The sequence below is a fragment of the Phragmites australis genome, chromosome 18, assembly GCF_958298935.1.
Source record: "Phragmites australis chromosome 18, lpPhrAust1.1, whole genome shotgun sequence".
Taxonomy (NCBI): Eukaryota; Viridiplantae; Streptophyta; class Magnoliopsida; order Poales; family Poaceae; genus Phragmites; species Phragmites australis.
Genome location: NC_084938.1, coordinates 27,150,723 through 27,167,395, shown reverse-complemented (window position 1 = coordinate 27,167,395; position 16,673 = coordinate 27,150,723). Strand labels below are relative to the sequence as shown.

The following is a 16,673-nucleotide window of genomic DNA, read 5'->3' as shown; positions in this document are numbered from 1 at the left end:
CTAGTAGGTATATCTTGAGCTTTGTAATTTTTCCATCTCTCGTCGACGCAAAGACGCGCAAAGCTTTATAGAAAAATACTGAAACTAAAAACAATTCCCACAAGCAGGCCCTTGACAGTCGACACAGGGTCCCTCTCTTAACAGTGCTGACTGCCAACTTAATTATCCATCAATGGAGATTAATGATTTGCTCTTATCATATCTCTCCCATCTCTCTTTCACTGTCTTCCCAGCTTTTATATAAACCAACACGAGCAGCACGAATGAGCAGGCAGCTTTCTCTCCACTCTCTGCCAACAAGTCCTCTCCTCCTCCAAAGAAACCATACCCAACAAAAATAGTTGCAGGCACAGAGATTTTCAATGGCAGACTTCTCATCACACCACTCTTTCCTCCTCAAGATGCCTGCAGCCTTGACCAATGGCCACTCCCCCAACACCTCAGGCCTCCTGTTCTACAGCCAAAGCCATGGCCAAGCAGCAGCAGCAGCAGAAGCGTATGCAGCACCAGGAGGGGCAGCCATGGCAGAGGATGCCTCGTTGGAGAGCTCCTCTGCAGTTGTTGACACCTCTCCACAGGACAGTGCATCTCCACTGGACAGGAAGAGGAAGGCCACTGAGGACAATGCCACACTTAGCTCTGCTCACTCCAAGGTAGTTACTAACACGACCAACATTACCATTTTGGTTTCAACTTTTTATTGCTTTGTTTCATGTATGGTGTGCCCTTTTTTTAATAAAAAAAATGCATTTTGGCAACCAGGACTGCAAGGAGGGCAAGAGCAAGAGGGGGAAGAGGCCCAACAAGGAGGCTGAGGAGAAGAGCACCACTGAAGATGAGGTCCCCAAAGGGTACATCCATGTGAGGGCAAGGAGAGGGCAGGCAACAGACAGCCACAGCCTTGCAGAGAGAGTACACACCACCACTCTAATCCTTGAAGCATTTGCCACTTGTTCATGTGCAGTTTGGTTTCAGTATCTGAACGCTTTCTCCTCATCCCTTCTTGATGGCATCTTCTTCTTTATTTTCCTTAGGTAAGGAGGGAAAGGATCAGTGAGAGGATGAGGATGCTGCAAGCACTGGTCCCTGGTTGTGATAAGGTCAGTCAAATTACTTGGCTAATGCTTGGGTTATTAACTGTAACATCTTCTTAATTCATGGGTCTAAGTACTAACTTTGAGAAGAAAAAAACGTGCTTCTTGTGCAGGTTACTGGAAAGGCCCTCGTTTTGGATGAGATAATCAATTATGTGCAGTCCTTGCAGAACCAAGTTGAGGTAAACCACAAATCAAGAAGCATTATTACTAAAATGTGTCTCTTCAGACAGTTCTAGGCAATAATGTGCAAATCATTTTTCTACCTGTTTTTTCAGTTCCTTTCCATGAGGATTGCCTCTATGAGCCCTGTGTTGTATGGGTTTGGACTGGACAGTGATGGCCTCCAAGACCAAACACAAGTATGAAACAACCAAAACCATTATCTCTGAACTGTATGCATCCAGCTTGATCTTACGATGCTCAAAGTGCCCTGTGTAAAAATGCTGCTGTTTCAGAAGCTTGGAGGCATGTTCCAAGAAGTCCTTGCAGTGCCAGGTCCAGTGCTGAGCCAAGCCAGCCCAGCTCCTTCTCAAGCCATCATGGACACCACATCCACCACAGCCTACTCATTGCAGGGCCAGGGTGCCATCTCTTTTTCTCAGGTTGGCATGTGTTCCTCTCATTGTTGAATCATACATACTACATGCAAATCTCCAAATTAGCATCCAGCATTTTTACCCACCTGGGGTCACTCTTTTCAGGACAATGGCGCTTACCTGATGCAAGCAGTGGGGGAGCCAAGGCAGGAGCTGCTCAACCAGCTGCTGTTCAACAACATGTGCTCTTTCCAGTAGGGGAAGAGTGAGTGAGTGAGCGAGAGAGCAAGAAAAGGACCCCACATTGACAATAGGTACTATTGCAAGCTAAGTTCATTGATTGAAAGGCATATTAAAAGTTGCCAGCCTCATGTCTGAAAATTACACTTTACCTACTTTGATCTAGTCAAGTAGCTCTGCTAATATCCTTTTTTTTTTTGTCTATGAACAGGAGGAAATAATGCTGCAAGATATGGTTGGGGCACCAGATGAGTTTGAGATGTTAGATCTAGTCCATCCCCTTGTCTGGATTTGGTGAGGAGAGCAGCAAGTAGAGTTTGCTATTTACACATTTTCAGAGACTTGTAATATTATTTGTAGCTCCTTTATTAGTCATTGTCCATGAGGATTTTCTCAACGGCTGCACCTGTCGTCATCACCACTGTAGTCGACCTTGAGCAACCAGTTGTTAATACATATAAGAGAGCTATTTTTGTACTTTTCCAAAGTGCGACTAATTGTTTCAGTCCCAACATTTGCAAATCTTTTGAATGTAAGAATGGGAATTCTTACAGCTGTAGTTCAATGATTTCAGATGCAAAGAGTGATGGATGATTCGTTTGTTCCCATGCTCTCCTGTATCAGGTATGGGCAGAGCTGTCGACTGACTTCGTGTTCGTGGCTCTCTTTGACTAGTTCGAAACGGTCTCTGGACTATTTGCCAACTCGAGCGGAGTCAATTTTGTATACATGCCTGATACGGCACCGTGCGTCCCGTAAACAAGCTCTAGCGGACTCCTTTTCTACTGTTACAGTGCTGCAGATTTACAGTGCTGCAGATTTCCTCTTTTATCTATATATTTACCGATTCTCTCTTTATTTTCTATCTTGTATTACTCCTCTTCTTCTTTTGATTCCACATTCATTCTTTATGAATAGTATTGGACGATACTATAATAGTATTATATAGGATGAATTTTTAGAGTAACTACTGAAGATAATATCATAAAAGAAAATATTTAAAAAAAATTGTTTGGAATTGACACCTAGAGTTTGATAAACGTAGTACAACTTGATGAAAATTATTCATGCATCATAAATTTCAGAATGCACTGCATCTTCGTTGTTCAACCAGAGCTTTATGACAACAGGTTAGATTGTAGTAGATTCCACTCGAAGAGCTGATATTTTTCCTACTCACAAATCAGAATACAGTGAGATAAAAACGGGGTAACATTGTAACAATGTCCCAAATAAACTGATTACCATGAACAAACTCTGAACATTAGGCAGGCCATTATCCCTCTTCAGATTTGTTTTGTACCATGGAAACAGCTTGTTTCTTCCTAAATGCCTAGACAGGAACTTGATTTAACAATCGGATGGTCGTTCTTGGTGCCATTGAATGTTATTGTCCGCAAAAGTGAGCACACCACCAACCATCATGTTAGTTACATCTGCCAATTGACAAACTGAACTTCAGGAACCATACGCAAAGACGTCTACTGTCCAAAATATATATGACTCTTCAGACTAACAAGATACGAATTTTCTTCTTCAATACTACCGAGGAGCAACTAGGTACTTTGTGTTAAGACGAAAACAGACACTTGAAATTCAAGCCGAACAGGACTCAGAAATTAGGTGGTAGGGACCAGGGCGTACACCCACAATTGATACAATCATATACGAGACCACTCCAATGAACCAATCAAGCCGGCTAATTCACTGACCATACACTGGTGAAAGATCGACCATGAACAGGACATGCATGAATTGAAGTTCGTGGGGACGAACTGAGGACCTAAGCCGTAACTATTTTGTTCTTGCCGCATACTACATCTGCGATCCATGGTGGTTATAAGACGATGCATGCATGTTAGGTTCCCTCTAGATTCAAGCTACCTATAACCACCATGTGCCTTGCTGAGCATTGCCGTGCCCTAGGAAACATCGTTGCTTCTGAGGCCCGATCATTCTGTATCTAGCAGTACAAGGAGCACACATACAGAGGTCCCCATCCTTGCCAATGTTCTCATAGTTTCCAACTGCTTTATACCTCTGTAATTTCGATATCAAAGATACATTTGTTAGCTCACAACGCTACGGTTAAGGTAATATATGCACGGGCTAGTATGGCGTGATCACTTTCTTATGTATATGATGATGAGTTTTGTGGTACTATTTTACGACAACGATGCATCGACAGATTGAGATGTCAGCACATGCCAGCTTCCAAAAAAATAAGCGCAGCACAACAAGCGTAAATTGGCCCGCAGTTAGAACTTAGAACAATACTTCTAGTCGTTGGCAATGAATCCGGGCGGCCGATCGATCGACAAGCTCCTCAGCTCATTGGCAATGAATCGAGGCAGCCGATCAAGGACGACGACCAATCAGTCATCGTCAATTAGAAAATAATCCGACTTGATCTTATGTATTTAGATCCTAGATCTAATTTATAGTGTGACATGTGTTAATTTATTTCTTTTCATATTTCATCACACATGCTTTCATTTGCATTCATCATAAATTTTATTAATTTTTACCACGTATCACGCTATAAATTGAGTCTAGATCTCAAATATATTACGACATAAATAATGCTAGATGCTTAAGAAAAAAAGAGTGTTAAGCATCTATATAAAAATTATAATTTCTAATGTAAATAAAGATTAAATGTTTAAACATAATTAACCATCTTATTAACCTTATATAAACCGCAGTGCTTAATTAAACATATTATCCTTGACCTAAACACCTTTGTCAGTGCAACCATTCCATTGTACATGGTCTTAGACCAGGTGTGAGATGGTTATTTTCCTCGTCGGACTGGCAGGAACTATCAAGCCGCCAGGCGCGAGCTCCCTGCCGCCGGACACGGCGCCGTTGACGGAGACGAACCACGTGCGTACACCGCGCGCCGGTTGCTATCACAAGATCGCCACGACGGACAGTCACCGCCGCGTAGGCCCTACCTACCGGAGCAGTTCGCTGGGACCTACTTGTCAGCGACTATCCGCGCTTGCTGTCATGTAGCTAGCTTGCCAATCGGATAAGAAGGAAAGCCTTATGCATGTGTGGTGGTTGCCGCCCGTGAGCGACAAGGATGGCGGCACTCGGGTGGTGTAGGGCCGGCCGCCGGTGGGCCGGCCTGGCGGCCGACAGAGCGCCGGAGCCTGTACCGGCGGCGGAGGGGCAGAGCTGCATGGGGTAGACGCGTGGCCATGCCCACAAGGTGTGGGTTAATTAGGACTAACCTTAACAACAGTGGGGCTGCAGCGCGAGCAAATGTGTCAGTGTTTGTGTTTAAGGTCTGTTTGTTAGATATTTCACTGATTCAAATTTTCTGTGTGGAGTGATTCTTTGAAGAAAATAATTATATGGTTGAAATTGATTCTTTAGTGATTTTTTAAAATAAAATATATTGATGAAGTAATTCTGTGTGAAAAATGAATTAGTAGAAGCTGTTTTTTCAGCTCATCAGTTTCTAATTTATTTTAAATCACTCCTACGAATTATACTTAATGAGCTAAAAGCTACTGTTTAACAGAGCTCTACCAAACAGACCTAACCCTACCCAATAGCGTAGTGGAACAGCGACCAGGGCATGATCCCTCTCTAGATCTCTCCCCCAACTGAGCCTGTCATGTGTTGCTCACATGTGTGTAGCTGCTGGTTCTTGCCTTCTTGCAGGCAGCATGGCCTCACTCTCTCTCTCTGCTCATGAATGAATTGAGCGAGTGAATGAATGACTGAATAGATGGATGGATGGGAATATGTATGGGTTGGTTGGAACTTGTGAGCTATAATTTCACAACGAAAGCGACTAGAATTATGGTAATTTATATTTTCTTGGACCCTCTCCCTAACGGAGGAATTGTCTGGATTCTAGAATTCTAGATCAAAACAGAGATCATGCTAAGTTAGTACGTGTTTGGTTTCTTTGCCAGACCAGGCTAGCCCAGCAAACCCAGCCTAGCCTCATTGAGCAAGGCAAGACAAAGACAACTAAGCTATTTGGTTTCTATTGCTCCTTATCCTCGTCACTTCTTGCCCCTTAGCCGGAGAAGAAGAACAAGTCCTATACAAATGAACCACATAATCTATCAAAGCAAAGCTAGAACTACTTATCCACAGAAGAAAAAATCAATCCACATACTGATGCACTCCACTGCCTCCACGATTTGAAGCTTCACCATTAGGTTTGGATGGGCGTTTGCTCAGTTTGGCTTTGATTAGTGTCCAAGAGCTAGATTCGGGGACAATGAAACTTGATTTCGTGGCAGCGAGCTCGATTTAGCAATGGGTGGCTGATTTGAGCTCGATTGGCAGTGAGGAGTTCGATTGGAGCCCGATTTGGCAACCACGAGCTCGTCTGTAGCCAAAACCGAAGCAAATGGGGCTCACCGTTACCCGGAACAGGTAGTGACGTGAGCTCGACTGGCTTTGTGTATAACCAAGCAAGAAAACCTTGCCCGTGTGAGAGAGCCAAATCGGCTCTCCTATATGGACAAGAAAATCCTTACCGAGCCAATCAAGTTTGCCCGGCAAAGTTAGCTTTTTCTAAGCTACCAAAGCATATACTCGCTTGGCAAGGCGAGGCAAGAGTCAGTAAAGAAACCAAGCACGCCCTTAGTGCTTTCGTTGCAGTACATGAGATATATACTTGGTCTAATTTCTGGAGGAGGGCTTTATATATGAACATTTCCCAGCATCTATATATGATTCTGCATTGCAATCCCATAGTGTGTGTGTGTCTATATATATATATATAGATTTTGCTATCAACCTTAGTACTGCCTGTTTGGGCATGTCCCCTTTCATTGTACTGAACATTAAAAAGTTATGACAACTTTTCAACTAATCAGAGGTTTATATATACAGTACTGTCTAGTCATCTAGGAGGTCATGTCTGATACCTCATCTTTCTGCGTGCATCGATCCCTCCTCCCTGTGTACATGTCTTTGAATAAGGTCAAGTTTCATCTTTCCGGCAAATATATCCATCAATCACATTCAGAAAGACAAAGACCAGCTCTTGTTCAGCCCCGGCCATCCTATGGCTACCACCTGCATGCATTCTTCCCAAGGTCACCAGCAAAGATGCTGCTCGACTTAAAATCTACTCCCATCCCATGCTCATACAGTGACAGCTTCAGGAACCAAGGCTTGGCCGGCCTTTTCAGCAACACTGAAGTTGCATAGCCTTGGCCTGCAGTAGCACAGTAAACTGAATGGATCCAGTGGCATTTACACAAAAGCTGTAAGACACTCATTAGACATGAAACAGACTACAGATCTCAGTCATCTTACCCCTTGAGATCAGAGAGAGAGAGAGGTTGAGTCAGATGTGGCAATTCAATGTGAGAAAGAGATGCTACTCCACTCCTATCCAGCAGCAGTAGACCAGCAGTAGACCACACTACCACTGAGGCACTGACTAGGCTAGAGTGATAGATACAGTACATGCCTATGCCTATGCCTTGCCTGTACGTGTGTGTGCAGCTGACAATGTTTGCAATTGGCAAATCATTAGGCTGTGACCAGCAGCTGTTGTGACCACCTCCCCATCATGGCAGGCAGACGCATTGCAGACCAAACGAGCATGGGATCCTCATCGTTATGTGCTAATCAGACGCTAATGATCTCCTTAGGTTAGGGCTTGATCGCCGGTGCCATGCCGATTAAGACCCCACAACCTTTGCATTGTGCAGGGTCAAGACACCGATATGTGGGAAGAAGCAAGCCCGGCTACAACTTAGCTGCCGTAGGCTTTCAATTCAGAACAGGCAGGTCCGGTCCTGTTATTTTGGTGTTTCGGAATGAGATTAAAAATAGGGTTCTATTATTAAATATAAATCGTTCAGATCTAATTTTTTCAGTTTACTTTTGAACCGATATACACAAAATACAAATATATATATATATATATATATATATATATATATATATATATATATGGGACCTTTAAATTTTGGGAGCCCGGACCGGCCCTGAGAACAGGTCCTTCGTTGCAAGCAAATCTGTAGCAACGCATCTTCACAGACATCTGAGACAGGTGCCAAACAGTTTGAGCTTTGTGGCTGCCTCTGCCATGCATGTGTGCACGTACACTGCATTTGGCACTAAAAGAGGAGGAATGAGAGAGATCTCGCAGGGCAACTGGGCAAGCGCGTGTAATCCGGTGGGGCTCGGCCTGCCGGCGACTTACCGGCCGGCCGGGGCCCGTCGGCAGCTGCCATTGCGTGCGGGATTGAAGGCAAGGCTTCTTTAGGCCCATGTTGGAACATGCTATTTTATTTTGTTTTGTTTTCTAGGGTAACAATGCCATGGCACAGATCAAGATTGGCTGTAAAAGACATGAATTTTACATTTAGATTAGTAGCCCGGGATGAGAATGCAGTAGGGGTATAAAAGTATACCGTCAAACCATTGTAATCGTAGTTCGTGACAAAGTAAAAAAAAGCTCTTATACAGACAGAGCGACCGAACTGCGTAAACAAATCGTTCTCGTGTTTTAGTGGGATGTCGTGCGACCGAACTTAAGATACGAAGATGTGGTTAGGTCAAGAGAGCGCTGCCAAAGTTTGATTTTACATAGGATCTACAAAAGAAGAGTAGATTATTCGCTAATTTTTCTCTTAATTTCTTTATTTATTTTAATTAGTAAAATGTGTTTTATAATCATAGTTGGTAAAAAGACGGAGAGACTAGAGGATGAGAATAGATAATAAAAATAGATAAATTATTTTAATTTTAGAATTTTTTTGTTAAATATAAGAAAAATGAGAGAAGATATGAAACGCAAACTAACTCATATTTTATATAATAGAGATAAGTGCTAATTATCTTTCTCACCCTGATGTGTCGCTACTTCCACGATGGATTACGAACGAAAAAGAAAATGTAACTACACCTAAGGGACCAATCTGACAATTAGATAGCATTTACGTGCTTACTGCCGACGAACTCATCCACAACGGAGATGTCAGTTGGTTACGGGGAAACACGTCAGAGATACACATGGCGCGTGAGCCGGAGATCGTCGCGCGCAGGGCCGCGAGAGGCGGCCGGCCGTCGACGCCTCGACGTAGTGTCAAGCTGCACGTACGCAATCAGGGAGGCAGCTGACAGGGCCGCGCCTGTGGCCAGAGCTCAGGGCTACCTACTCGATCTGCTCCAATACAACCAATCATGCACCAAAAATGGCTCGACCTATCAGGTGATGTACTCAAACACACCGATCGATCGACGAGAGCTTTCAGTAACAACCGGCCGACAGACGCGTACAGTCTGCTCGATGGGAAATGCAACTCTCCATGCGCACACATACTCTATCTTAACTATCTATCTCTTATTTAATACTTATCTATCTCTTAATTACTTTATAGCCTCCAACTAATTATCCATCCGCTCAATCAGAACTCCAGCCATATTGGAGCCTTATGCGATTTTTGGACCATAACCCTTAGATTATTTAATTATTTGTTACTTTTATTTTATACTAATTCGATCTCTCACACCATACCTTTTTGTCAAATCCTGTACTCTCAACTGACACCAAATCTTAGCTCGAGGCCATCGATCTGTAGTTCTCTCCAAGCACAATGATTTCCACGATGTTCCTGTTCATGAAACAGTACTGGTTGAACAGTTACCGTTGTCGGACTCTCAGTTTCGCCATGCTGCAAAAGATGGACTGATGGAGGCAGTAACAGTGTGGTCTCAGATCGTGAGATGAGATCTCTCACCCGAACAGAAACAGATTGTGCACGTACGACATTTTTATCAGGCGATCTGCAGCGCGATGAAAAAATTGAGGCCCTCTGAGCAATTTTCTACTTATTAGCCTTCGTGGTGAAACATCATCAGACATCACTAACTGTTCTCTGTCACAGGTGGGCGCACTATGCCATAATTCATTTCCGTGTTCGAGCCTTCGATGAAACATGGCAACAAGTAGGCCGAGCTCTAGTGACCACACTAGAGTAGGGGTGGATCTACTCAGAATGGAAGAGAGGGAGAAGAGAAAATATTTATATCCGCCACTGCACTAGAGTACTAGACCCTGGGGATTTTAATTTTATTTTACATTTTTTTACCGACGAAATTGTGAAATTTATGTTGTTTTTCGTCCTTTGATTTGTACATTTTACGTATCAGTGAAAAAAATTACTAAAATTAGATATTTCGTTTCATCCGAAATTTTAATCCGATCTTTCTCGCAGGACCTCACCTGAAGTGTGCTAGGCTGGTCCTTGAAGGACCAGGACTCGAGTGGACACAAATGCATGCAGATCACAGCGTCTCCCGCTTTGGTTGCAGGGCCGTTTATAAATTCTATAAATCCTATCTAACAAGATTCTCGTAAAATTTTATCACAAGATCACTGATATGTTGAAAGGGTAACTGATACAAATATACTGACGACGAAAACTGAACAGGGCCTCATATTCAGGAAATCAGGATGTTCTTCCAAAAGATCTGGCGTCCAAAGCATGGATAAAAACCTTTATTTTCTGATCAACCATATACGCGAGAAAAACGCTGTCCAGTTGTAATAGTAGGCTGAAAGCCATTAACACTCTCCGATTGTCACATCGGTTTACATGAAGAATTGATATCTCATTATTCAGATGCTCCAGAATGCTATGCTAGAAGCAGTAGCTTGCAATCGGATGGCAGGCATCTAGCATCTCAGAAGAAGCCGCAGCATTCCTCCAGCACGCAGCAGCAGCAAAGAGCAGCCAAACTGCAGACGAGAAGCAGAAAATGAGACAGTGTAATAAGCAGGATACATGAGATTAGGCAAACAAATTGTCAGAATATGCTAGCCGAGGGCCCACAGCGGAGCCAGCCGAGCCGGCGCTATTGCCGGTTGTTGGTGTTCCGGATTCCGTCGATAGAGTTTGTTGGTAAAGATAGAGATAGACTGATTTGAAGTATCGATAGACTTGACTTAGAGATAAACTTGACTTAGAGATAGACTCGGAGTTAGCGATAAACTTCCTCCGTACATTGTACTATATATAGCCCCCAATCTAAGCCTCAGATTATTCCCCTACTTCTAGTTTTTTCACAAATGATTGACTGAAAAACTGACTAACATGTTTTATTCTTCAAAGTTCTTGGTACTTTCTCTGATCCTAACTCCGAGTAAGCTTCAATTTAATCCGATGTGTCGAAGTAAATCCTAAGCTCTTTTGTTTGGTTATGGTGGTATCACTATATGCCAAAATGAACCGCAGATGAGATGCGACAGAGAAAATGAGACCAAGTAATTAAGCAGCATACATGAGATTAGGCAACCGAATAATGACTGAAAAACTGAACAACATGTTTGATTTGCCAAAGTTGCTGTTACCTTCTTTGATCCTAAATCCAAGTATCGTAGCATAAGCCATTTTAAGCTTCAAATTAGTCCAGTATGTCCAAATCCTAAACTTTTTGTGTTTGGTTATGATGGTATCGCTGTATACACTCATAACAAGTCTGATTCGTCAAATTTTTGTGCCAATATTTACTCTCTTAAGTGATGTACATTAAGATACTGAAACTCCTCAAAATAACTGAATGAACGCCTACAATTACAGACTGTGGTTGGTTTTTTGTAATGATATAATTGTTAATCCAGATGTAATTGTAATGATATAATTGTTAAAGGTCACTAAAACTGAATCTTTACTACACCATGCAAAGGTTACATTTAGGCCAATCTGCGCACCACCTGATTCACTGAATTTTACTTAAAACCAGACTAAGCATCAGCTGATGAGGTCTCTACCAGCTCAAGATCTCATACAACACACTAGAAATATGCATCCCAATACTCAAATGGACCAAAAAAAATCCTACCTGAATTCTAACTAGAAATCGGCACTTATGCTTACTATAGTACAGTGTACACATGAAAACATTAACATGAAGAAGCATCTTGATCTGCAGCTAGCATATATTACCATCCTTTGAGGAACCCAGAGCAGCCGCAGCAGCTGTCCTCCTCTTCATGGCGGTCGTGGTCATATTCCCCACTCGACGGCGGGTAGTAAGGGCCCTGTTGCTCATGGAAGTAGCCCTGGTACCCTGGTGGAGGCTGGGGTGGATAACCATGAGGATACCCTGAAATATAATTGCACAGAGAAACAGGCATCAATGTGATAGAATCCCTCAAAATCCAGATAATTTTTTGTTCATGGCATAGCAAACTTCTCGAGATTGTGAGCACTCGATCAAGAACTAGCAAAACGAGATTAACAAGATGATCCCGGTACGCTTGGCTAGCAGATAGTTGTAGGATTCAGCAAATAAAAGACCCCTAACAAACAAGAACTTGCCTAGATTAGTGTTGAATTTATGAATTAAAGATGGCAGCGAAACCAATCTAGTAACTCCAGTACAAACACTGTTAAAAAAACTCCAATACAAATAAATTTGCAAAGAACATGATTGACGAGATGAAGAAATTGCCTGGTGGAGGGTAGGGATCGCTCTGGTAGCTCATTCCTTTCTGTTTTGTCCCTTTTCCTTTCTTTCTCCTTGCTTGCTTGAGTAACTTCTTGTGGAGATATATACTAGCTGTTTCCTGACAGCTACAGCTTTTAATTTAATTTGTCCGTGATAAGAACATATCAGTCGATTCATGTTCGATATGTGCTGTCAGCGAGATAGAGTACACTATTTAAACAAATTTTGTCAACAGCTACACACTACAACTAACGGCACTGCCAAACCGGATCGATATTTTTTTTTGGAGAGGAGGTCTGAGGTTTGGTTGACCAAGGGAACAGCACATGCGTATTTTCCTTGTTTATCCTATTCATATTCCGTTCACATGGCAGTGGATAATGTAACATGGTGGAGAAAATTAAAATGTACTGTGTAGCTGGAAGATGCCTTTCTCGAGCTCCAAATAAAACCACGAGTTGCAGCATTGACCATAGATGGATGAAGCAGCTTGGCCCAAATTATTGTGCAATGTCAACGCCTGCACACTTCCCACGGAGCGAGAGTTATAGTGAAATGCAACTTCGTAAGGACCATCTATCTCGACCGTTTATCCCTCTCACTAAATATTTATTCATCCGTTAATTCTCTCATCTATTATATGGTTTTTTTTTACTTACCCTTTTAGTACAATCTCAATATAGATGAACGGTACTTAATAAGCTATGCGTTCGCATACGTTAGTAAAATTTTTTCTTTCGAGAGTTACAGCAGGGCACATAGAGAAGAGAAGATCTGAGAACACCACGAAGAAATATGAGACTATGCACTTGTACACACATCTATCTCGACCGTCCATTCGAATGTTCTAGTTTAATCGGCAGACCACGGCCCCAAAGATGAGTTCGCCGTTAGAGCACCATGGTTCCAAACAGAAGCAAAAAAAAAAAGGAAAAAATAGATGCACGAAGAGTTCGCCGTTAGAGTACCATGACGGTTCCAAAAATCAAGTTAAAAATAGAATGGCTTCGCCCGGACTCGAACCGGAGACCTTCAGTGTGTTAGACTGACGTGATAACCAACTACACCACGAAACCTTGTTGAATGCAGAGACGTTCTACCAATCTTATCGAAAAGGTTTGCACCCAGCGAAACTGATGCAAGCATACTGACAACAGAAGCTGACCAGGCATTCATAAGCAGCATTGCAAGCGTTCTCTGATCGGGTGCTACTCCAGAGAAGGGAAACCGGGATGTTCTTACAAATATCTGGCGTTCAAGGCATGCATAAAGAGAACCTTTATTTTCTGACAAAGCAAATATACAGGGGCATCACAAGACAAACGCTGTCCGTTTGTAATAGAATGCTGAAAGCTCATTGACATTCGACAGTATCCTCCAGCATCGATTTACAAATTACAAGCACAACAAATATTTAAGATATCTCGATCTTCAAATGCTTCGGAATGCCAGAAACAATAGCTACGAAACCGGATGCCAGGTATCTAACATCTCAGAAGAAGCCGCAGCATTCCTCCAGCACGCAGCAGCAGCAGAGAGCGGCCAAACTGCAGGCGGGCAGAGCAAAATGAGACCAGATAATTAAGCAGGGAGCACAAGATTATGCAAAGAAATGAAGAAAAGCTTCATCAAAATGTGACTGAAAAAATGCTAACATGTGTCATTCGTCAACGTTCTCTGTACTTTCTTGGATCCTACCTCTTGAGTATTATCACATAAGCCGCTAGACACTTCAATTTCCTGTATGTCCAAGTCCTAAGTTCTTCTGTTTAGTTTCAGTACTATCATTGTATATATCCATAGTCGTTCTGGTTGGTCAAATTTTATCCCAGTATTTACTTTCTCAAGTGCTCTATATAAAAAATATACTGAAAATTTTCTGATATGACTTCTAAAAGCCCTGTAATTTTTTTTGCGAAGATAAAAGTCCTGCAATTTGGAGGTCAATGCCATATTACCACTGCTTATTGTTCAAGGTCACTAAAATTGAATCTCACTGCATCATGTGCGGCATCTTTCGGAGGGTTTCCTTCTCATCTTTTCCTGAATTCTACGTTTCATGTGGCAGGTTATTTTTTATGGTATGACTTTTAATTCAGATGTCAGTGCCATAGTACCAATGATTATACTTAACGGTTCTTTTCCTGAAGTCTACAGATATAGCAAGACCTTGTTCTTGATATTATATATAAACTTGAAACGTGTCTTACAGCATTTATATATGCCACCAATGTTTCCAGGAACAATCGCCTCTGCCAAGAATTTGAAAGCTAACTTGAGACCAGACTAAAGCATCACCTGATGACCGAGTATTGTGCATCCCAAGGCTCAAATAGAACAAAAAAAAATCCTACTGTAAATCTAACTAGAAATCGACAATTATGCTTACTATAGCACAACACACACAAAATAACATAACATTTGAAGCATATATTACCATCCTTTGAGGAACCCAAAGCATCTGTCATCTCCCTGGTTCTGGTGGTGGTGATATTCCCCATACGGCGGTGGAGGTTGCGGCGGCGGGGGGTAGTAAGGGCGCTGCCCCTCATTGAAGTAGCCCTGGTACCCTGGTGGAGGCTGCTGAGGTGGGGGGTAAGGCCCCTGAGGTGGAGGGTACACACCATGGGGTGGATGGCCATGAGGGGGAGGAGGGTACACATCGGGTGGTGGTGGGTATGGGTATGCCTGAGATTGACGATACCCTGAAATTGAACAGAGAAAACCATGAGCAGGCATCGATTTTAAGGAATTACATGGCTTCACTGCTTCAAAATTCAGATTTTTTTTGGTCATAGCATAGCATCTTGGCAGACATCACAATTAGAAATGATAGAAACTTGTGGAGACTGTGAGCACACAGGAACCAACAAAACAAGATTAATAAGATGCTCCCGGCAGGCTTGGCTAGCAGCTAGTTGTAGGATTCATCAGCAAGAACCCTAACAAACAAGATCTGTTGACTACTTGCCTATTTTCTGTCTGGATTTGTGAATTAAAGATAGCAGAGAAACCAATCAAGTAAATCAGATAATAAATTACAGGCAATGATAAGAAGAGGAGATGAATGATTTGCCTGGTGGAGGGTAAGGTTCGTCGGGGCGGACTCTCTGGTAACTCATCTCTCTCTTTATCTTCCTTTCTTACTCCTTTGCTTGCTGACTTCTACCTGTGCAGATAGGGTGTTTCTTGAAACTCTGGGAACTGGACAACTACATCATTTAATTAATACGAGACAGGAACCGAAGTAGAAAAAAAATGAAGAAATAAATTAAACAGAGATATAATTGTGACTGAAAAATCAGTCAAATCAGCTGGAGTAGCTCAGTTGGTTAGAGCGTATGGCTGTTAACCATAAGGTCGGAGGTTCGAGCCCTCCTTCTAGCGTTTTTGTTTTTTGGAGAAAGCGGATCGCGCCACTAGTCGGGCGAGCCAAATTCGGGCCACAAACGGGTCGCAGGTAATCTCCGTGTCGGACTGAGAACGGGTCCGAGAATCGTATCCAGCCCGAAAAAACTCGCCGGATATCCGGGATCCGTATCCTGCCCGTTAGCTCACGAGTCGGTTATGCCATTGCCTTCCGGGCGCCACAACCGTTTGCCCACGGTTCAGTTCTAGTTTGCAAAATAACATACTCTTCTTAGTTCAAAATAAATATTATTTTAAGTTATATGTAGTTAATTGTTTTAAATTTTAGTTATAAAATTATTTTATATATTAAATTTAAATATATAAAAATAACACAAGTAAATTTACCTTGAAAAGAATTTTGGTTCCATACCCGTCCCGAACCACCCCGTTACCCGAATGCAGTATCCAACCCGGAAACCCTCTAGCATTGCCCGAAGAACATATCCCATGTCCATTATCGTCGTTCCGAATCCGGCCCGGGACAGACCCGTTCCCCCTGCCCCGGCCGCCGGCTCGCCGCCGGAGGTCGTCCCGGTCGCCGGTGTGTGTGCAGTATATATTCTCAAGTCGTGCTGCGATATATTGAGAGTGAGTCTGTTTGCAACAGAGATGATTGACCAAACATTGTAGTCTGAGCAGGGTATATAGACTAGCAGTAACTGGTTTTATCATTGGTACCAGGATGCAGGAGCATTATATACCTACCGGTCAGACATGCCGGTTTGAGCTATTTTGATTGATTTAGCTAGTGCTAATTCCTGGTGTAGATAGTTTCAAATAAAATTGGAAGAAAATTCAGAGGTGACTAGCTGGAAAACGGCCTAGTTAATTAGTTTGTACCATTTTGGTGCAGTAAATTTGTGACATCTGCTGTTTCACAAAATACACGTGTTAGCAGAACTTATTAAACTACAATAATATGAAAATAATTTTCATGACTATA

General features: G+C 42.5%; 3 protein-coding genes and 2 non-coding genes across 5 annotated transcripts; 2 read left to right on the top strand and 3 right to left on the bottom strand.

Annotated features, from left to right (window-relative positions):
- The first annotated feature begins 227 nt into the window (after positions 1–227).
- LOC133899161 (basic helix-loop-helix protein 80-like) lies at positions 228–2,374 on the top strand. Its single transcript, XM_062340120.1, has 8 exons — positions 228–653; positions 763–912; positions 1,035–1,100; positions 1,208–1,276; positions 1,373–1,456; positions 1,553–1,699; positions 1,799–1,947; positions 2,085–2,374. The coding sequence occupies exons 1-7, from the start codon at positions 363–365 to the stop codon at positions 1,889–1,891; spliced, it is 900 nt and encodes a 299-aa protein (XP_062196104.1). The 5' UTR covers positions 228–362; the 3' UTR covers positions 1,892–1,947; positions 2,085–2,374.
- A 7,966-nt stretch (positions 2,375–10,340) lies between these two features.
- Positions 10,341–12,482, bottom strand: LOC133898411 (cysteine-rich and transmembrane domain-containing protein WIH2-like). Its single transcript, XM_062339098.1, has 3 exons — positions 12,323–12,482; positions 11,815–11,974; positions 10,341–10,607 (listed from the first exon to the last, which is right to left on the bottom strand). The coding sequence occupies exons 1-3, from the start codon at positions 12,354–12,356 to the stop codon at positions 10,553–10,555; spliced, it is 249 nt and encodes an 82-aa protein (XP_062195082.1). The 5' UTR covers positions 12,357–12,482; the 3' UTR covers positions 10,341–10,552.
- An 839-nt stretch (positions 12,483–13,321) lies between these two features.
- On the bottom strand, positions 13,322–13,395 carry TRNAV-AAC (transfer RNA valine (anticodon AAC)). The gene has a single exon. It is a non-coding gene; the product is annotated as a tRNA-Val (tRNA).
- Positions 13,396–13,568: 173 nt separating this feature from the next.
- LOC133899529 (protein CYSTEINE-RICH TRANSMEMBRANE MODULE 13-like) lies at positions 13,569–15,554 on the bottom strand. The gene is made up of 3 exons (XM_062340518.1): positions 15,396–15,554; positions 14,757–15,024; positions 13,569–13,866 (listed from the first exon to the last, which is right to left on the bottom strand). The coding sequence occupies exons 1-3, from the start codon at positions 15,439–15,441 to the stop codon at positions 13,812–13,814; spliced, it is 369 nt and encodes a 122-aa protein (XP_062196502.1). The 5' UTR covers positions 15,442–15,554; the 3' UTR covers positions 13,569–13,811.
- A 78-nt stretch (positions 15,555–15,632) lies between these two features.
- TRNAN-GUU (transfer RNA asparagine (anticodon GUU)) lies at positions 15,633–15,706 on the top strand. Its single transcript has one exon. It is a non-coding gene; the product is annotated as a tRNA-Asn (tRNA).
- The last annotated feature ends 967 nt before the right edge of the window (positions 15,707–16,673 follow it).